This window comes from Sphaerodactylus townsendi, linkage group LG12, assembly GCF_021028975.2.
Source record: "Sphaerodactylus townsendi isolate TG3544 linkage group LG12, MPM_Stown_v2.3, whole genome shotgun sequence".
Classification (NCBI taxonomy): Eukaryota; Metazoa; Chordata; class Lepidosauria; order Squamata; family Sphaerodactylidae; genus Sphaerodactylus; species Sphaerodactylus townsendi.
In genome coordinates, this window is record NC_059436.1 from 10,020,902 (window position 1) to 10,043,320 (window position 22,419).

The 22,419-nt window shown below is 46.2% G+C and overlaps 1 protein-coding gene across 14 annotated transcripts in view; it reads right to left on the reverse strand.

Annotated features, from left to right (window-relative positions):
* The window catches only part of ROBO3 (roundabout guidance receptor 3), a 308,273-nt gene that overhangs the window by 13,914 nt on the left and 271,940 nt on the right, over positions 1 to 22,419 (reverse strand). For all 14 annotated transcript variants that reach the window (XM_048512415.1, XM_048512419.1, XM_048512417.1 and 11 more), the window contains 9 exons: positions 19,917 to 20,122; positions 13,551 to 13,632; positions 10,936 to 11,104; positions 6,429 to 6,595; positions 2,827 to 2,948; positions 2,320 to 2,536; positions 1,433 to 1,557; positions 684 to 855; positions 50 to 244 (listed from right to left, as the gene is read on the reverse strand). In XM_048512415.1, coding sequence (XP_048368372.1) covers positions 50 to 244; positions 684 to 855; positions 1,433 to 1,557; positions 2,320 to 2,536; positions 2,827 to 2,948; positions 6,429 to 6,595; positions 10,936 to 11,104; positions 13,551 to 13,632; positions 19,917 to 20,122 — 1,455 coding nt within the window. The remainder of the gene's footprint in view (positions 1 to 49; positions 245 to 683; positions 856 to 1,432; positions 1,558 to 2,319; positions 2,537 to 2,826; positions 2,949 to 6,428; positions 6,596 to 10,935; positions 11,105 to 13,550; positions 13,633 to 19,916; positions 20,123 to 22,419) is intronic.

Below are 22,419 nucleotides of genomic sequence, written 5' to 3' on the forward strand. Positions count from 1 at the left end.
AGCCATGGGGGGGAGGGGAGAGGGGGCCTGCAAACGTGGCCCTTCTCACCTGTGTAGTGACTCAGCTCCTTCCTCTTCTTCCGGCGACAGTAGATCCACACACTGAAGCACATCAGGATGACCCAGCAGGCCCCTCCGATGCCAGCAATGAAAGCCGGCTGCTTCACCACGTCGGTGATCTGCTCAGCAAGGCTCACGCTGTCCCCGTTGCTCACGGTCACCAAGTCCTGGTCCGGCAAGGGCTCTGCCGTAGGCACAGGAGGCAAAAGGCTTCCAGTGAAAGGAGGCAGAAACACCTGTCCTCCCATCAGTGTCCTTTGCCAGCCAGCCAGCCATTTGGCCATAATCAGAAAGAGGTTTGGCTGTCTTTTGAAAAGCACCACGCAGCCCTCAACAATCAGGACCAGGCAGAACTTTTCAAAGATAGCTGAATCCCAGTCTGGGACAGACAGGAGAGAGGGACAAGCATGGCTGCAGGGAGCAGACAGGTTATGAAACAGAGGCTTTGCCTTTAAAAAAATCCCTCCCATTTTTGGAAGACATTTTCTGAAAAGAGCCGAAGTCCCTTTCCTGTTAAGGCTGGGAGGAGGGAGCCAAAGATGGCTGAGAACAGAGCAGGACCAGGGCTTTTTTCAAGGCCTGTGATCACACTGGGGCTGCTTGGAGAAGTCTGGAATACTCACTGATTTGTATGGTGACAGGGGCACTCCTCACACCGACTCCTGCGCTGGTGGCTGCGGCCACCTCTGTGCGGTACAGCATGCCTGGTACCAGGCCCTGCAAGACTGTGGATCGCAACATGCCGTCCACTGTCTTGTTGATGTGGTAACGAGACTCATTGCCTAGACACCAAACCTGCCACAGGATGAAACGTATATTTGCTTGCTTACTTGTTTGTTTATGCATTCATATGCTACTGCAATTTTTTTTGCTGTCGTGGTAAGCCTACATATACATTGTGATCAACGGCTGAGGCAATATTCTCTGGCAAAGTAAACTCCCCACAGCCACAAGAAGAAGAGTTTGGATTTATATCCCCCTCTTTCTCTCCTATAAGGAGACTCAAAGGGGCTTACAATCTCCTTTCCCTCCCCCCCCCCCCACAAACACCCTGTGAGGTGGGTGGGGCTGAGAGAGCTCCAAAGAACTGTGACTAGCCCAAGATCACCCAACTGGCATGCGTTGGAGTGAACAAGCTAATCTGCTTCCCCAGATAAGCCTCCACAGCTCAAGTGGCAGAGCACAGAATCCAACCCAGTTCTCCAGGTTAGAGTGCACCTGCTCTTAACCACTATACCACACTGGCTCTCTAGACCAGGTTTTCTGGAGTTATCAAGGCCCAGGGGAGGTACTCAGAGCCCTCCGGGGATGGGGCGGTATAAAAATCTAATAAAATAAAATAAATAAATAAATAAAAGAATCTCTTGCTTACCCGGTAATCCTGGATGATGCCATTCTGATCTTCAGGAGGTGGCGGCTCCCACGATACACTGATACTGGTACTGTTGCTGCTCCCCACAGTTACTACGGTAACTGCCTGAGGGGGAGCACTGGGAGCTGGGCAAGAGGGAATAAAATGACTCGATTGTTCAGAGGGAAGGGACTGTGTGGCGTTTGGTGGCCGGCATTCTGAGTTTTGGAATGCCACAAAAACTGTGCCAAGCACATGCTGAGTTACTGGAAGGTGATGAAAGAAAAGTTCACTGCCAATTGCAAAATCTATCAGGCTTCAGTTACACATTTAAATGGGTCTGGAATAGACACTCTCAAAAAGGAACCCCTGGGGTGTGGTCTTTTTGTGATGGTGCTAAAGGTTACTACTGGCACCACCTTCCCCCAACTCTCCCGCAGAATTACAGCTTTTGTGATGTCTTGGTCCACAGGCTGTGTCTAGGGCTTCACTGGAGGTCTCCCAGAATGGCAAGAGATCTCCAGACAACAGAGATGTGTTCCCCTGGAGAAAATGGCTACTTTGGAGGGTGGACTCTGCCATTATAGCTTGCTATGGTCCTTCCCCTTCCCAAACCCTGGTCTCCCAGGCCCCACCCCATGAATCTCCAGAAATTTCCGAACCCTGAGTTGGCAACCCTAACCATGGCACTTCGACAAAGTTTGAAACTAGTTTTCATTTGCAGTGTGAACATATTAAACGGCTGAAAAACAGGAACAAAATGCAGGAGTTTTGCTTGTTGATGCTCTCCATCCTTGCCTTCTATGCCTTTAGAATAACTAAAGAACATAAGGACTGAGCTGGCTACATGGCACAATTTATTCCTGACTTTTTCGTTGGCCGGCGCTCCCTTCCTGCTTTGTGCATACCTTCTTCTGGCGTGCGCACTAGCAGCACTTCACTGTCCATGCCCTGGAACTCATCAAAATATGGGCGGAGTTTGATCTCATATTCCTGCCCCTTGTGCAGCTCTATTAGGACAGTGCTTCGTTCAGCGGGTGACTTGACATCTTGCACCAGCCAGGCACTGTTCTTGGGTCGGTACATCACTCGGTAGCCTTGGATGAACTGAGCCTGGCGGTCCACCTGAGTGAGAGGAAGATGCAACCATGAACGCTTGGACGCGAAACCCACTGCCTTAGACTGCATGGGTCCAGCTTCCTGACTACTCACCCATCTGTTCCTTCTCTTTGCCTCCAAACTTCCTGCAGTACATTTTTCATTGCCCAACCAACCACAAATTCCTGCCTCCCTAGAGGAGCTCTCCGCTGCAAATTTGACTGCATTTTTGGTGCCTAACACATCCAGCAAGCCACCCGCTGGTTACCCCCAGCATGCTGTTTGGGAGAACGATTAGGGACCCTGAAGGTACTCACAGTCCAGGTGACTTGGATGGTTGTAGACGTGAGAATGACAGGCTCCTGCAGCTGAACCACAACCTCGCCGAGTTCCTTTTGCACCTGCCTGTGATCGACTCCCTGCCGGGTGGGACTCACATCTGCCAAACCAGATAAGACTGAGCAAAAGGTTGCTTTTCCATCACTCTCTTTGGCAGACAGAGGTGGAGTTAAAGGAAGGGTTGGACTTGCAGCACTGGAAGCAACCCCAATCTTAATTCTGGTTATATGGGAATGATCGGGCAGGTAGCCAGGCTGTACAGAGAGCCCAGTGAATAAAGCAGTAGGGGAAAGGTGAGCATAAGGGAGGGGCATAGGAAGGAATGATGCTGAGAGCCAGCGTTTGGCAAAGAAGAAGGAGACGAGGAGAAGGAAGAGGAGTTTGGACTTCTCTCCTGTAGGGAGACTCAAGGTGGCTTATAAGCTCCTTTCTCTTCCTCTCCCCACAACAGACCCCTTGTGAGGTAGGTGGGGCTGAGTCCTGAGAGAACTTTGACTAGCCCAAGGTCACCCAGCAGGAATGCAGGAGTGCGGAAACACATCTGGTTCACCAGATAAGCCTCTGCCACTCAGGCGGAGGAGTGGGGAATCAAACCCGGTTCTCCAGATCAGAATTCACCTGTTCTTAACCACTACTCTGTGCTGGCTCTCGGCACACTCACAATGTGAGTTCAGTTTCTGCCATGAAGGTCACGGGATGCTCTTATTTCTCAGTCTAACTGACTCTGCCTAGTTGCAGGGGTCCATCTTAACAGCAGTATAGGCCCCCCAGGCAAAGCAATGCACTTGGGCCCTTACCTATACAACCACCCCCAGGAATAAAAATGTAAATGGTCAATACATTTGTAATCTTGAATAACTACTACAAGCTTACCCTACAAGTGTTCCTAATAACCGATGGCATACAAATATAACCATTATGGTTGCTATTCACTGCCCAAGTGATGTTAATGCATATTCTTTGAAGTGATGTTAATGTATGTGCTTTTATGTTATGCAGTGCATGAGATACATGCACATACATGCTGTTGCAGAGATGACCACGATCCTAACTCAGAGGCAAATGCCAATGCTCCACTTGTTATCCTAAAAAGTAAGGTTAACATTGTTCAATATCTTTAGTAAAACACATGCTAAATATGCATTTTCCAATAACAAATATTTATTGTTTAGTGTAGTATTTATTTATTCGTTGACAGAAAGTCACAACATGCATGGATTAGCATGGGGCCCCTATGCTTCGGCCCGGCGTGCCCATGCGTTAAGACGGCCCTGCCTAGTTGGCATAATGACAAATGGGAGGGAGGAACTATCCTGAGCTACTTTGAAGAGGACCAGTATTTAAGTAACTCTACTCAGATCTACACCCTGCATCGTTTGTCTGAGGCTCATACAATCTTGCAATATGACCTCTTCATTCCCATGATTGTAACCTGCACATAAAAACTCCTGAGCCATGAAAGGGAAAAAAATCTATTTTATTGGTAATAGATCAGACAAGGCCATAGTCTTGGTAATCGGTTTGCAACCAGGCTATCCCCCTCCCCATAGACTGGAGTAAAATGTAACCATTTACTCCACTCTCGATCATCCCATGATTGGGCCCTGTGGAGATACCATTTTCTGTGGGCCTTTCCCCACATTTTAAGAAAACATAGAATTGAAGATCAACAGCCCTGATTGGTTTTAAAAACCACTCTGGAGGGCGTGAGTGATCTAGCGGCAGAGACTGCAAAAAGGCAGGCTGGGGGGAGTACTGAACCCTTCCCCACCCCCACTTCTCCGCTCTAAATGGCCTCCTTAACAGGCTCTACTATCCAAAGTGCCAAACCTAGTTTGGGAATCTTTTCAGGAGGGAATTTAGAGTAGGAAAACAATTGACATGGGAAGGGTTAAGTCCCCCCCTCCCCCCGCACGGTTTCCCATCGATTGCTGGCAGTACTCCCCAAAAGCTGTTTTTCAAAAAGTAAAACAAAGCAAAAAAGAGCTATTTTTTTGGTTGCAGTCACTTGTTTGTACATGCAGTGGATACCCTTGATCTTGGATTTCATCCTTCACTGCCCATGTGCTCTGAGTTTTGTAGTTGTAGGAGCTAGAAGCTTTTTTCGCCCTAAGAGCAAACTAAACATCTTAAACACTGAAATGTTTCAGTACAAGGCTTAGGTAGTTCAGATGCACAATGACAAAGGACACAACCCCATGGGCCCATCAAGAAGAAAAAGAGTTTGGATTTATACCCTGCCTTTCTCTCCTGCAAGGAGCCTCAAAGTGGCCTACAAACTCCTTTCCTTCTTCTCCCCACAATAGACACCTTGTGAGGTAGATGGGGCTGAGAGAGTTCGGAGAGAGGTCACCCAGCAGGCTTCATGTGAAGGAGTGGGGAAAGAAGCCTGGTTCACCAGATAAGAGTCTGTTGCTCATGTTCTCCAGAGTTCTCCTTCTCTTAACCACTATACCATGCTGTGTCTCACAATCACAATAGACCTTTATTGGCATAAACTATACAAACGTGAATATAAACTGTTATTAAATTTAAAAGAGTTGTACATGCCGTCTATGAGTAGTTTTACATTCTAAAGTCACATTTCATTTATAAAAATATAACATAGATTAAAAATTTTTGACCATTCCATTGTACATGGAATTGTGAACAGATATAGTACAACTACACTTAAAAGGCAGGATTAAGATATTTCTAGCCATTCGTTATTCACAGACTATTTACTAAAAAGGTATAACCTTCCCAAGGATCTATAAATGGTATATACTAATTAATACTATAAATTAATTAAATTTCCATAAAAATACAATAAATAACGACGAGCTCCTTGTATACACCTTCTACAATAACCCAGGAGTACCAGAAGTGTAGAGTATTTCTCATTTAAATATAATTTTATACTTGCGTATTTTACAGACCTCTTAAGGACATGACTTGCAGCAAATAATTGGCTATTCTCCCAAGTGTAGAAGGATCATTACTGTTTAGCAATTTTGGGATTGATATTTTGGAAGGCACATTTCCCATTATCGGTAATAATAAAGCTTCCCTCTGTGGGTTATATTTTGGGCAACAACATAAAATGTGGTCCAATGTTTCCACCATGGTGGGACAGAAGGGGCATACTCTATTTGATAGAGGTCGCTTCTCAATCCGGCCTTGCAAGAGGGCAGGGGAAAAAACATTACATCTGGCTCGAGTCAATACCCCATGCTGTGTCTCAACAGAAGCTTCTCTTGCTTCTATCCTAACGAGAATATAAATCCCTCAATATATCCTTCAGTTACTTTGGACATAGATTGACAGGGTCTCCACAGCTGTCCATGCTGAGCCAAAGCAGTGTAGTGGCCAGAGGGTTGGGTTTAGGCCAGTCACTTTCTCTCAGGCCAACTTACCTCACAATGTAGTTCTTGTGCTGAAAAGAAATGGAAGGAGGGAGGCTGCTGGCAACATGGTAAGCTACTTTGGGTCCCCACTGGGGAGAAAAGCAGGGTATAAATATCTAAATGATTAACTGGAGAGTGGGGACTACCAAGTCATTTGAACCCAGATCGAATGTATAAACCTCCAGTGCCCTTACCTTGCGTACGGACCGGCTCCGAGACAGGGCTGGGGTCGCTCAGGCCATACGTATTAACAGCCCGTATGAGGAAGAGGTAAATGGTGTTGGGGTTCAGGCCACTGACTGTGTGCTTCTCCACCTTTACGTTATTGGCCACTGTCTGCCACGTGCTCCCTGATGACTGACTGCAACAGAACAGGACAGAAGGAAACAGCATGAGATGGATGCTCAAGGCTTTGGGCTTCAGTAGGGATGCCAGGAGGGACTTGGGCATCTCCTGGAATTACAGCTCATCTCTGGACTACCGAAATCAGTTCCCCTGGAGAAAATAGCTGCTTTGACGGTAGACTCAAAGGCACTGTACCCCATTGAGGGCCCAGTCCTTCCCAGACTTCATCTCCAAATCTCTATAGAAATTCCCCAAACTGTAGCTGGCAACCCTACCCTCAACCCCCTGCCAGGGGTCCAAGGGACCTGGCTACCCCAGATACAGTTGCCTGAACACATGAAACTCACTTATCCAGAATCAGATTTTGAGCTCAGTATGGTCTGCTTGGACCAGCAGTGGCACTCCCAACTCTCCAGCACAGGTTAAAAACAAAACAAAACAACATTTGCAGCCCAGCTAGTTCATATGCAAGAGATTCAACCTGGGACCTTCTGCATTGCAAAGCACCCATGTTACAAATTAGCCTGAAGAGAGCAGGGTGAGATGGCAACAGCTCAAGTTGAGGACTTATGAAATCACAACTTCTGGCCTTAAAACCTGAGCTCACCTGGATCTCCAGGACAAATAAATAAAGCACCCCAACTTCCTAAGGACGCTTCCCGTCTATGCTCGGATTGAATCCAGAATTGCAGAGATTCACCCAGAATGCTGTATTGTGGGCCATCGAAGTATAGTCTGCATCTCCAGTCTTGCAAATGCAGAGCCTTGGGTATTGTCCCCTTGCACTGTCACAATCATTCGCAACCGGACAGTCATCTCCATGTGGGAAAATCCAGTTGCAAATTTGTTGAACTGCAATGAGAACGCAATAGCCGCCGAGGGGTGGAAGCAGCTCCAGTCAGAAGTACAGTTTCTGACTAGGTTCCTTGTTTTAGGAATTAACCGCTGGAAATCTTGGGAGAGCCAAGAGGACAGGAAGGGCTGTCAGCATTGCTGTTCAGAGTTTTCAAGGTCCAGAATCTAATGGTTGCCTGATTGATGACATTTTTTTTTTGCCACAGGCTCAGCTAGGGAAGTAAACAGGAAGCTGGGCCCATGTCGAGTCTATTCATTCCAGAAAGGAAATATTGCTGCTTCCAGGATGCAGGGTTTCCTGTGGTCTGCAGGAGAGCGTGTGGGGCTAGGGCAGGAGTGGGGATGGTCCAATCTGCCCCTTCTTGCAAGATATGGGTCTGCAAGCAACAGAGGACTGAGCCATGCTATAATGTCAGCACATATTTTGCAAGGACACTGAAGACTTGAGAACGTTGTCTGAGATACACCAGATTGCCAGAACATACATTAAAAGAAACTGATGTGATGTTGTTTTTTGCCATCAAGTCACAACTGACTCATGGTGACCCCTTATGGTTTTCAAGACAAGAGACATTCTGAGATGGTTTGCCATTGCCTGCCTCCATGTTATCATGGTATTTCTTGGAGGTCTCCCATTCAAATACTAGCCAGGGTCAGGCTGAGAGTGTGGCTGACCCAAGCTCCCCCTGCAAGCTTCCATGGCATGAGTGGGGATTCAAACCTAGATTTCTCGGGTCCTAGTCTAACACCTTAACCACTATGCTACACTGGCTCTCATGAACATAAGTGTCATCAAGTTGCAACTGATGGCAACCCTGGCAAAGGGCTTTCAAGGAGAGTGAGAAGCAGAGGCGTTTGATCATTGCTTCCCTCCGCACAGTCCCCTGTTCAAGTGCTGGCTCTGCTTAGCTCCGAGGTCTGACGGGCTGCCTTCCTTCCCTCAAGGCAGGTTAACATCCTTTTTAACTCTGCACCTCTGTCATGATGTGTGCGCAGCCAAGCACAAAGACAAGCACAGTGCCAGCTTGCCCAGTGATTTACAGCATAGCCTCACGGTCTCAATGTTTGCAAAGCTTCTCACTGTTAACCCAAATGCTCCAGCACCTGAACCCCGCACAAGTCTCCAGCTCTGAAGCAGATGGCTCCAAGGTAGGTTGGCCTGAGTCCTTAAGCCATGCAAGAAAGCCGTGTTTGCCTTTGCTCTTGGGGCACCTCAGCAACGCAGCTGCCGAAAGGAAGCATCTGAGCATGGGCTGTTCGGGGGCGTTGCTGTCAGCAGGGAATGAGAAACAGGGGCTTAATAGGGATTCACTGGGGTGACCTCCTACCCAGGAACGTGCTGACAGCAAAACATTTACTCAGCTGCTTGCATCTGCTCCCGTGACCTCCAAAACCCTGCTCCAGACAGACTCACTGGAGCTGATGAAGCAGAAAAGGATTCAGTGCTCTGCAACGCCAAAGCAGTCTTTACACAAACAAGATCCAGGAATTGTCCTCTTCAGATAACAGGCTATCATGAACAAGACCATCAACACCGCTGACTATCAGCAGGTCATTTATAGGTCACTGTGATTCTCTAGGGGACGGTGATCTCTACCTGCAAAAAGCAAGACGACTGCTACTGTTTATATGACCGCTTAATCAATGAAACACTCGGGAGCTAACTGCAGACTCTTTACGCACTCCAATCTTTGATTCACTGTTTACAGATAGTACAGGGGATTCATGAGTACAGGGGATTCATATGTTCTTATATATGTTCCATGTTCTTATGAGAATTGCTATCCCAGGATAACAGAATAGCCCCAGGTCTAGCTTGCCTGAAACGGGAGTATTCCCAGATGCTCAGAGATTCTTCCCTGCTCTAAGCCTGCTACATCATGATCCACAACAAATACAAGCTTCCAAGCTACTAACTCAAAGAGGAAACCTATCAGGGTAAACAGTTTCTTTCCTACAAAATATTAGTGAAGGGACTGAAGCAGGGAAACTGCTAGGGCATCCCGCCTAGGGGGACATATGGAGTCAAATGTCCCCGGGCTGTGGCCATTTAGTCAGGTGGGGGGTGGAAAACCACCCACACACCCCTTCTCCTCCCCCCCCCCCGGGTCCATACACTGACTTCAAGATCTGGTGCAAAAAAACGGTTTTGGTCATGGTGGGGGAGGGCAGCCACCCATACCGGGGGTGGGGTGGGGGATGCGGAAAATTCAGATTTTGCACCGGGCCACATTTTCCCTAGATATGCCTCTGGCTCCAGTTGATCGGCTCTCCTCATTACCTGACACAGTCTCAGCGCTTAAGCCTGCAATTTGTGCCATGTGGCTGTAGTTGAGTTCAACTCTAGCTCCACAATCCAATAGGTAGCAACATATCAGAACCCATTATAGCATAGGTGTCAAACTCAGGTATTCTTTAGGGTACCTGTGGTTTGCCGCCACTGTGTCCCTCTATAACAGTGGTGGCGAACCTTTGGCACTCCAGATGTTATGGACTACAATTCCCATAATCCCCTGCCAGCATGATGATGGCAGGGGATTATGGGAATTGTAGTCCATAACATCTGGAGGGCCGTGAGTTTGACACCTGTGCATTATAGGAAATGCATGTGTATATCTGCATGTACAAGTGAACCAAAGTAACTTAAAGGCTGAGAAGGGAGGGGAGGTGGAGGACCCTCTAACGGTGGCAATATCTCCTTTGCCCTTAATGGAATAAAAAAAAAAGCAACACAGTATTGCTTCGGAAACCCTACATCCTTCTGGATTTGTTTGGAAGAATATGTATCGATTGAAGATGCATATAATGAACTGCACAAGCCACACTGGGATCACACGCACAGTGGAGTCACATTCTGCATTTTGTTCGATAGGACCTCAGCAGGAATTGCAACACACACAAAGTGACAACTTGAGAGTCATAATTGAGAAAGTCAATGCTGCAAAGACACAGCAGGACTGGCTCCTTCACAAAGGTTTACTTTCTACCTCCTTTTTGTCTCTCTCCCTTTCTCTCTTTAAATACATTCAGGCTCACTGCTTGTGCATATTTACAACACTCAGTGTACTTGGTATCAAACGAAGGCAATTTGGGAAAAAGTACAAAGTTGTCTAGACAGACCCCTGGAAAGACAGGATATATACTGCCTAAAAAATATAAGTAAGCAAGTCAGGAAATCCAGCAGCGCTAGAAGAAAATTTATTATTGGGAGGCAATGCCTAATTTGGGAGATAGCATACAAGATTATCTAAGGACCATCCACCTAATAATTGCTTCAGAAATTGGCAGGCTCCAGAAGCTCATTTATAGGATAAATGACTTCTGGTGCCTTGAATTGAACAGCAGAATGAGGCGTCGTTTCTGTGGCCCACATTAAAAAGCCAGGCAAACAGCATCTCATTCTGCCCCATAATCTGACATTGTATCTACTGGACAGTTTTTCTTCACCCTCAAATCACCTCTGCTCTTGGAAATACAACTTCCTTGCAACCCAAGAGTTACCTGAATGCTTCAATGATGTAAGAACTGACTGCAGCTCCTCCGCTCACAGGGTTTGGCTTCCAAATCAAAGCGACACTGTTCTTAGTGACATCAATGACTAGAGGAGCAGATGGCGGTCCTGGGAGAAGGCTTGGCTCTGGGACCTTCATCTGGAGGTCAGCCCCGTTTTCTAAAGAAACAAACAGCGAAGGAAAAGGTGAGATGGTGACAGTTGTGAGCAGGGGCAGAGTGAGGGGGGGATGGTGCCTAGGCCCCTCGTGCGCCCTGCGCCCCCACCACGCCCCCGCACCGGTGCACACCCTAGACCTCCCACCCACCTGGCCTGTTGGCGCTACATTATTCCTTTGTATGCAGTTCAAAGCTATGTTGAGAGTTGCCTGCGGAAAGTCACAAGATGCAGCTCTTCAAAAATAATTAGGTCATAAATAGATCATCAAGAAAGATCCACACCCACAACTGACAGAAGAAAAGATCCTTTATTAATCAGAAGAGGAGGAATTAGTCTCCAGGGCCGGCCTGTCTTGGTCTAGGCCCCGTGACCCACTGGTCTGAAAAATGAATTCTGGTCCCAAATACTTTGGATGAACACAAAATCTGTGGGGACTGTGGGTTTGCTCATTCACTGAGCTGTTTGTTTGCCAAAACCCATCTTGGCCAAAGGAGAGTTCTTGATTTTAAAAGAAAAGTCTGTAAAACCCTGTGTGGGGTCCGGGAGGCCTGAGCTCACCACCACATCTTTGTGTCAACAATGTTATTCCTTGAGGTGGTTTCACATTTAACCGCCTGGGCCAGGCAGGAATGGCAGGAATGTGCTGGCCGGGCCAAAAAGCAGAATGTGGCTTATTGCATTTTCAATGAGCCGTTCTCAGATAGGAACCCGAGAAAGGCTCCGGCTGTTGTGGGCAGCAGGAATTGATGTCCCGGAGATCCAGGTGAGCTCAGGTTTTAAGGCCAGAAGACCCAGTTGTGATTTCATCAGTCCTCAAATCAGCCAGAAATCTATCCTCTCCACTGTGGTTAGGTGGCCAACCACTGGTGAGGGAGCTAAAGATGTTGGGCAGAGAATAGATTTTCTGCTGAATAGCAATGCATACTTGGGTCTGCTTAAGTGCTGTCCTGAGAGATGCAAATAGGAAAAAAAATAACAGCAGACATGACCCTTGGTTACCAAGGCAGATGCTCCAGCTCAGTATTTTGCATGTCTAAAAGCTAGGAAAGGCCTGGAGAGCCACAGGGTAGAGGGTAACGTTTAACCTCTTCTATGATTCTTGCCAGCTGCAGAAGCTGAGAGATTTGGATATGGGAAACTCGCATCAAAATCCTTGATGAAAACTGGAAGTTGCTTTTTACAAAGGCAGGCTCTTGTTGATCTAACCTGGTGGTTTCTGATCTGTCTGGTAAGAGCTCTCTTGGGTCCTGGGTGGGGGAAAGTCCTTAGCCATGGATTTAACTTGGGACCTTCTGCGTGCCAAGTCGAAGCTGTTAACCAGTGCTGGGTGGCCATCTGTCCCTCAGCCTAAGCTACCTTAGCGGGTGGTTGTGCTTGTGAGGCTCCCAGTGTAATCCTAAACAGAGTTGAGCCTTCCAAGTTCATGGAAGTCAGTGATGGCAGACAATCATAACTCTGCTTAGTGTTGAGCTGTAAATGACAGCTCTCTTCAAGAAAGGACAGGAAGAAAAAAGCAAGCAAGTAAGAAATGTGCCGATGAGTTTCCGTCTAATATTGAGCCAACGTCAAAGGCTGGCATGACTGGGCACCTGCCGAGGCCCACTGCCCCACCAAGAGTTTTCTGCCAATCAAAGATGGTGGGTTGGGCTGATATCCCACTTCTCAAGTGAAAAAGTGCCTGGTGGCAGTGGAGAGGGCAGAGTGCAAGATGATCTCATGTTCCGCCACCACCTCCTCCAGGTACCCTTCATGGAGAAATAGCCCCAGTGACCCTGCAATGTCATGGGGTCCTTGGGCATAATCTCTTATTTCCAGCTGGAAAGATCACTGGAGGCCAACAAACACTGAGTCTTCCACACTTGTTTTGCCCTCAGTTCTACCAGTCAAGCCAAAAGGAACATAGCTGCGTTTCCTCCTCTGGGTGCCCCTCCTATGAGAGTACCCCCAAGAATATCACAAGTGCGGTATAGTGGTTAAGAGTGGAGGACTATAATCTGGTAAACCAGGTTTGTTTCCCCACTCCTGCACATGAAGCTTGCTGAATGACCTTGGGCCAGTCACAAGTTCTCTCTGAATTCTCTCAGCCCCACTAACCTCACCAGGTGTCTGTTGTGGGGAGAAGAAGGGAAGGAGTTGGTCAGCTGCTTTGAGCCTCCTTACAGCTGAAAAAAGTGGGGTATAAAACCAAACTCTCCTTCTTCTGTTGGGAGGAGCCCAAGAGGGTGAGCAGCCTGGACTCCTTCATGCTTCTTTTAGACCCACCAGCACTGATGGGGCTAAGCAGCATAGCCATAATTTGGATGCACATGTGTGAAAAATGATTCAAGAGTGGTGAAGGGGAGAGAAGGTTGCTGTTGCAGAGGACCCAAGAACCAAGAGGTCAAGGGCCTATAAACCCTATGGTCAGGCATGTACCAACAGCTGCCCTTCCTGAAATGCTACTGACCTTGCACTGCCAGAAACCCATTCCACGTTGTCTCACCAGTGGAGCTTGTTGCAACACAAACGTATAGTCCGGAGTCCGAAACCTGAAACATGCAGAAAGGAGGATATCATTCATTTTTAACAATGGTGGAAGGAATTCTGGGAGTTGACAGGGATGCTTTAGGCCAGGGGTGTCCAACTCTGGTGCCCCAGATGTTCATGGACGACAATTCCCATCAGCCCCTGATCTTGCATTAAGCAAGGGGTTGGGCTAGATGGCATGTATGGTCCCTTCCATCTCTATGATTCTATTTTCATGTCTCATGTTTAGACTGTTTGTTATACAAATCATTTTCTTGGGAGGGGAAAGCCACGATTTACTCCAAGGATATTCCATGCTTTAGTTCCAGCATCCGGGGCAAATGGGGAGTTTCTCTCTCTCTCTCATTGTCCTTCATGTAATCATAATTCTAATGGTTATACTTAATAGTTTTGCACCTGGCTGATAGTATAGTGTACAAATTAAATTTGATTTTTAACACAATGTTTCATTTATTTACAATAATTTTAACTAAATAACCATTAAACTCTATTTATGAGAACTCAGTATGGTTTTTGCATATTATATTACGGATAACTCTGAAGAAGCCTGTTGGTGAAACATGAATTTTTACCTGACTGATGAAATATATATTTTACTCTCCTTGAACCACTGACCTTGACCTTATCCTTTATCTTTTACTGGCTCATGTAACCCTTTTACTTTCTCCAGTCTTTCTCTGTACTACTTAAGCCCCGTCCGCACATGTAGAATAATGCGCTTTCAATCCACTTTCAATGCACTTTGCCGCTGTGTGGAATAGCAAAATCCACTTGCAAACACTTGTGAAAGTGGATTGAAAGTGCATCATTCTGGCGCGTGCAGAAGGGGCCTTAGAACTCTATCATACAGTTATCCAAAAGACTGCAGCTGGATTTGGGGGTGGGGGGAAGGGTGGGTGCAATGTCAGTGCTTGCCTCAAACATAATTTTCTGAAGCTACACCTCTGGGTTCATGATATGGTAGGCACCTGAACCCAAGACCCCCAGCCCTAATCTGATATTCTGATCAATGGATATGCCACATTAGCTCTCAGAAGGGCTTTAGCGAACCCACCCTTTGAAACATGAATGGGTAGCCACTCACACGGTTGTTGGCACTGGTAGGGCTGTCTCAGCTGGTGAGTTTGCAGAGGGCTCGCCAGCCCAGACTGGCACTGGGAGGGGGGATGGCTTGCCACATCAAATTGGGACTGGCAAGCCTGCTGCACAGGGAAGGAGGTTTCCTCAGTGAGCTCATGGGCCTGGCAAGTCCTCTCAAGGGGCTGTATCCAGTCCCTGGGTGCATGTTGGACACCCCGGCACAGACAGCTGCACCAGATCTCTCCTTTCTAGGAAGGAGAGATCTTTCATGTCTGGAAGAACTGGCATGAGTGTAGTATTCATTCACATGAGCAGTCTAAAATGGTATAGCTCAGACACATTTCTCACATCATCTATTGTTTGTGAAAATTAGCCAAATGGGTAGGAAGGGCCCAGGGCTCATCAAGGCTCTGTGGAGAATGTCCACTCTCCGAGGGGCTTGTAGCAGGAAGAGGAAGCAGGCATGTTGGCAGGGACCTCTCCCTTGTGCTGAAGGCAGGCAGCTGTCCTGCAGTTTGCTATGCTGATGGTCATTATGTAGGGGAGGGTGGAGATCGCTTTAATGTCCCCACCAGGTGGGCTCTAAGCTGAAGCTCAGGAACCGCTGCCCCACTTTTCCCCATGAATCAGAGTGGCCTGATGAGGCGGCCCATCCTTGGGGACCATTAACTCATACTAGTCCTCCAATCCACCTGACAGCTCCAATTTTTTCCTGGGCAAAGAGCCACAACTGCTATAAAATGATGCTATTAGGCGCACTGGGACCCGGCTGATGCATTAACCTCCTGACTCTGACACAATGAAGGCACAAAACCAACGTGAAATATTTCACTCCCCGCTGACTGCCGGCATCAATTTTTAAACAAATGTTTAGCGTGAGTTCTGTGTTTTGATAAGTAATTCATGAATAACCTCCATGTTAATTCCCTCGGATGGTGGATCCAGTTCTGATGCAGAAAAGGGGCAGGCTGCTGGACCCGCTGTGATCAGGTTTGCAGAGGGAGCCTCGGATTAAACCGGCAAAGCCCCCCCTCCCCTTCAGATCCTCAGCCTCAGGAGGGTCTCCTCTCCTCTGCAACTTCAGTCTTCTGTACTCCCCAGGCCAAAATTTATGCGCCAAGAAAACTCAAATCCCTAGAGTTAAATTATGCAAATCTAATGCGTTGCTAGACAAGTACTTATTATACACAATGCCCTGAGTTAAAGAGGTTCCAGGTTTTCAAAGAAATGTGACTTTTGTAGACAAGTTGACAAAGGGAAAACAAGAAGAGCTTGGAGAGGGGGGGAAATGAGCCTGGGTAGGCCTGACTGTCTTTCAGACCAAGTTCTGCATTTCTAATACAGATCTTGGCCTACCTTACCGAACTGTTGCCAAGATATTGGATGCAAATGACAATATGAACTCGATTTATGTTTCTTACTCCCAAAAATTGTAGTTGCTCCTCCTACCCGGTTCATGTAAAGCCTTGCAATGTACGCAAATCCCTGGAGGTTATTGCAAGCCCCTTGCGTCAGAATCATAAGGAATTTCAACCCTAGAAAAGTATTTACAGTGTTTCTCATGCAAGGATCTTCGCATTTGTACTCTTATCTATTCCTCATAACCACAGCCACTCTTTTTTAGGTAAGAAAGGGCACAGTTATGAAAAGCAGCCACAGGGCTCTTTCCCTCCCTGAACTGGTTGGAGCTGTGGTGATGTGGACGAATGGAATTGGAACCGAAGTAACTCTCATCTAAGTCCATTTCTCAGCTATGTCACTGCTGTTTGTACAGAACCATCTATAAGCTTGGCACTGTACAGTGAAGAAGACAGTCCCCTGCCCCAAGTTGCTTACAAGGAGGAGAGGGAAGTAGGAATAAATAGGGAAGAATTAGCATTCTTGTTGTTACAGGTGTGTAAGCTTCGGGAAGGGGGAGGTACCAAGGTCAACATGGACCAGGTAGGCTTTTGAAGAGGACACAAAGGATGTGTGCCATTGCGCAGGGGATCTGGGCTCCAGGCATAATGGTCAGAAAGGAACAAAAGATGGAATTTTATGAGTGAGCAGATTTTAAGAAGTCTGGGGATGGTGGAGTTGGAGGAACACAGGTGATAGGTATGGGTGTAGTGCAGCCATCCCCAATGTGATGCCCATGGGTGCCAAGACCTCCTGGCACCCATTTATTTCTTCCTAAAAGCATTTATTTCTTCCTGGAAGAATCTAACTCCAAAGCACAGAGCTGATCCTGGCTTTCTTCCAGTTTACTGGGAGTAGGAGGTGGTTCAGAAGAGCCCAGGAAGATTCACTTTCCATTTGGAAACAGCTGCATCCCTCACAGGAAGGAACACAGCTTTGAGCCTCCCAACATTTTATGAAACCTCTCAATATTTTGAGATTGATCTGAGTTTTCATGAAAGTCATTTTGTGAGTCGTTCCTCTCTGACACGAGGAAGCCATTCGGTCATGGTAAAGAGATAACTTATTTTCAAAATTTCCCCAAAGGCCTCAGATTTGATAAGGTAGGAAACCCTGAATAAAAGAACAGGGACTTGGAGGTGTTGGGAACAGCAAGGTCTTTGACAAGGAGTCTCCACTAGATCTGAAAATGGCCATGAAATCAAAATAGGAATTTATAGAGGGACACAGTGGCAGCAAACCACAGGAACCCTGTGTGACTAAAGAATACCTGAACATCTGAGGGCAAAAGTGTACATCACAGTTATCCTCCCTGTGGCCCTAGATCAGTGGTGGTGAACCTTTGGCACTCCAGATGTTATAGACTACAATTCCCATCAGCCCCTGCCAGCATGGCCAATTGGCCATGCTGACGGGGGCTGATGGGAATTGTAGCCCATAACATCTGGAGTGCCAAAGGTTCACCACCACGGCCCTAGATGGAACAGAATGTTGGCCAACAACTTGGAAACATGAACAAACTCTTCATGTGGTGGAAATGAAGATGCTCTGGTGGATGTTTGGCCTGACTCTTTTCGATCATGTTACAAGGACAAACATCAATCATGTTACAAGGACAAAATAGGACAAAGACTTGGTATTATACCAATAACAAAGAAAATGAGGGAAACCCAGCTCCAGTGGTACAGGCACATTATGCGATAGGAGGAGACTTCTGTCGCAAAAACAGCCCTAAACATTGACCCTGGAGGCCACCGCCCACGTGGAAGACCAAAGAAACGGTGGATGGACAGCATTGCTGAAGACATGTGTGCTGTCAACCTTACCCCTGAAAATGCCCCAAATCGAGCTATATGGCAAAGAAAATGTCAGCGCTAACCCCCTCAAGGGGAATATAGCCCAAGAACAAGAAGAAAGACCTCAGGGTCAGACTTATGAGAAGTGATATTTTTAGGCAGCAGAGCGCTCAGCAGAGGTGTCCAGCCAGCTCACCTGACCTTGTGCAGGTCAATCAGGAGATGGTTCTAAAATTGGAGGCATCTCTTGCCAACGTCAACACACATCATTCTGGGAGACACGTGGTCATTATTTGCATATTACCCTTAAACAACAGCAATGGTATTGTGGCTTTATTTAAAAGACATCCACAACAAGATGCTGACAGCTTCTTAATTCTTTGGATGAAGACTGAAGATGTGTCATTGGAAGAGCAGAACATGAAAGGTAACTAATGGCTTTGAGAGGCTCGCTCACACAGAGGGTTAATTGCCATCAAGCTCTTCTTGGCAAATTACGTATAACCTTGACCACAATGGAATTCACTGCAAAACGTCTTTAGGCTCTGTCGCAAAGGGGCTGCGATCTGGCTGGCGTGCTCAGCTCTTTGTTTATTAATATTTACTTTGTTAAAAGTAAGAAAATGGCACTCGGCTGTTTGTAGCCACTAAAACGCACACAAAGGAAAAACCGACTGCCAGTTAACAACATTAATTTCTTAATAAGCACACAGCCGCCCAAGCTGTTCTCTAGACTGCTTTCAGAAGAGTTTCACAATTCCTATTCAGTTCTGAATCAGGCAATTACAGGCTCTCTTTTTATCAAGTAATTTCATTACTTAGCAATTTGCCGCAATTATGAAAGCAAGCTATTCAATTCCTAACTATGTTGTGGAATTCACGTGCTCGCTGCCTGCTTTCTCACTAGAGAGAATGGAGAATGAATTGTGATCTGGACACATGTTCAACTCCTCTCAAAATTAGTTCAAGAAACTAGGTGGAATGAAAAAACACACACACCAACAACCAACCACTTCATTACGTAACAGTTGAGGATGTGAACTGGCCTGCTGCTATTGTAAGGGCCAAACTACACATTACACATTCTTTGATGCTTTATTTCTCTGGTCCCAGCTCACTTTCCCTACAGCCACTCAGCCATGTGCCTGAGCTGAAACAACTGTGGGAGAGTAATTTGCACTCTCTGATCAGATTGATGTGTGTTTGGAGAGAATGATTTAGAAGAGGTATCTTCTGTGCCTTGGCTGTGCTGTCCCCAGCCATGCCACAATTACCCTCCTCCACCCCCCAGGCTGCACTGTTACTCAAGTAACATGTGGAATCCACCCTCTGCCTCCGTTTATTTCCTTAAATCTGGGAGTTTGCATTTTGTTTTGCTCTAGTTTCATGATAAAGTGTCTACATGTCACAGACAAGGGAATCATATGCAAATGTACTAAATTGAGCACATTGGACCTAAGCAAAAGACCCCATCTTCTGTGCCTATATGAGGTGGAAGGGGATGCATAACAGTCAACTTTATCATACTGCTAAGAGTCACCTGCACAGCAGCTATCCTACAAATCTAGTACCAGATCTGTCTGCTTTGAGCCCAACTGAATCCATGCAGCTTTGAGGTCTGCAGCCTTCTTTAAGCAAGCACCCTGGCACAAATTCACAGCCATCAGCCTTCATAGCAAGAAGTAAAATACAAAGATAGCAAATGAACACTTAAAGCTGCCTTATAGAGAGTCAGACCATTTGTGTCCAGGTATTGCCTACACAGGCTGGGTAACAGCTCTCTAGGGGTCTTCCACATCACCTGATCCCGTTAACTGCAGATGGTGGGGACTGAACCTGGGACCTTCGGATGTTCTACCTCTAAGCCACAGCCCCACTATCTCTTCCACTTGCCATTTCTGTGGGGAGGTGGGGACTTTAGCATTAAAGAGGAACACAGCAGGTTTGCCATTGCAAGAGACAACATTTTCTGACTTCACACACTGTCTAGAATTGGAAGGAGACCAACATACCTGTAGGTTTGTAATCTGTAGAGTTCCATTGTCTAACAGACTGACTCTTGGGTCACTGCCCACAATCCTTTGTCCATCTTTTAGCCACTGGATGCTGGGTAGGGGGTTTCCGGTCACATGACACTGCAGCTGCGCTGTAGAATCTATAGCAAGGGTTTGATTGGTTGGTCCTCGGCGAATGATGGGTGGAATGCGATCTGATGTTACTTTATGAAAAAGAACAGAAAAGTAACAGTATAACATGGGCACTGTTGTCATTGCAATTAAATACCATTTCCTTCATTAGCAGCAGTACACCCAAATACATTTTGAATCAACAGTCATTTCAGGTGAAAAGCATTTTGTGATTCAGAACCGAGGGTTAGAGGAATGCAGGAGGAGCCTGATGAATCTCTATATGGATGTACTATGAACAAACATGGATTCAGGCATCAGTTACCAAATGCTGTACTTCTCTTGATTTGCATAAACTACTAAAGAAAATATTATAACACTGGGCATGCTTTTATGTGCATATGAACACTAACTCTGAGTTGTCTATGGGCACAATATGAAGGTACTTACTAGAGATGCAATTCAGGATTTAATAATACTGCACCGACTCTGCAGAAATATATGGGTTTCTCCATCTTGTAAGAAACCAAACCCTGTTCCAAAGAATACAGAAAAATGGTGCCAGACAGGATGATATTTGCTTACTAGAGATAATCCCTGAAACCTGTTTTTAGTACCTGAGCTGAATACTAGTCTATATGACAGTGGTGGCAAACCTTTGGCACTCCAGATGTTATGGACTACAATTCCCCTCAGCCCCAATTGGCCATGCTGGGAATTGTAGTCCATAACATCTGGAGTGCCAAAGGTTCGCCACCTTTGAGCATGTACTGAGTGTGTTTTATTCAGCAGAGAGCAACACAGTCTATCCAGTCCCTACTATACTTTTATCATTAAGGGTGTAGGCTTACACAGTTCTCATACTGGCCTAAACCCCAATACCTCTTTTTGTTAAAAATAAACCAGCATCTTCACCTTCTCTGCAAGAATGTAACATGCAAACCAAATCACTTTGTCCTTCTTCAGAACAATCCACTCCTGGCTATCCTGAATATAACTGCTGCTTGTGCAAAGTCCACACATCTGAGCGGTGAACCCCTGTGAGCCCCATGCTCCTTTCCATTAATTTTATTTTATCATATTGCATTTTCATTTATTATTTTCATTGATTGTCTACCTTTCCCACTGGAACCCAAGGTGGATTACAATACGATACAAAACGCTTCCAGTCAATTGGTTAAGTGGATTACAAAATACAGTAACATTTGAAACTAACAGCAAAGATACTAGTAAGACAAAACAATACAGTTTGGGGTGGGATTGTAGAACTGAGGGGGGCAGCGTAACAGAATGCATATAAATATATCTGTTTAAGACAGCAAGACAATCAATGTGTGAAAGACTTTATTTCTAATTAAAGTCACCTCCTGAGCTACATTTGCAGTTGCTTCACATTTATTTATTTATTTATATGCAGCTTTATATCCAGTTGGAGCTCAAAACAGCTTAGATCATCATTCTCCCCTCCTTCATTTTCTCACAACAACAATCCCGTGAGGTAGGCCAGACTAAGAGTTTGCGATGGGCCCAAGGTCACCGAGCAGGCTTTCACAGCAGAAGTAGGGATTGAAACCTGGTTCAGTCAGAGTCCAAGTCCACCATGTTATCTACTATACAACACTGTCTCTCATTTCAACTTTGCTACTTCTACCAGAATGCCCTTCTGAGACAATACGACAGAAGAGAGGGGAACTTCTTAATATCCTCAAGACATGTAGATCACTCCACAATGTAGGAGCCAACACAGTGAATGCCTGTGAATGGGCAACTGCCGAATCGTCCTCGATAACACTCGTGTGCTAGTTAATCTGACATGGTACTAATTCTTGGTGGATGCCTGAATACTGTTTTCTCACAATCAGCTATGAATTGGAGAGTGATGGTATACACAACAAAGGTAAATGAAACACTCCTTCTTGACCTCATTAAGCCAGAATATACTTTTCCCATTCCTAATAATTTCTCCAGACATTGCATTTCCTCTTGGCCTCTCTTGCGAAGACCATGCTTTTATGGTGTTCCTTCCTGCCATTTCTCAACTAGGCCCAAACAGAAGGAATGCAGGAGCATTTTCAATCTTGCTCAAGCAGATAGGCAGTTCTCATGTCTCCAGGGCCGTGAGGCTTCCGTCGAGTCTCCTCCCCTCCTCCCCCTCCAAAATTGATCTTTGCGGCATCTTAAAAGCCTCTTGCATGACAGATGACAATTTACCTGTGTTCTGCCATCGTAGCGGCAGGTGATGGGACTCATATCTGTCAGCTTGTTTAGTAACGCATAATTAAAAAGTCAATTACAGGCAAGTATTAATTGATTACCTGGAGATGTACTGCCTGAGAACTGCAGGTAGCAATGAAAGTGTCAACATAGACCTTTAATCTGAGCTATCACC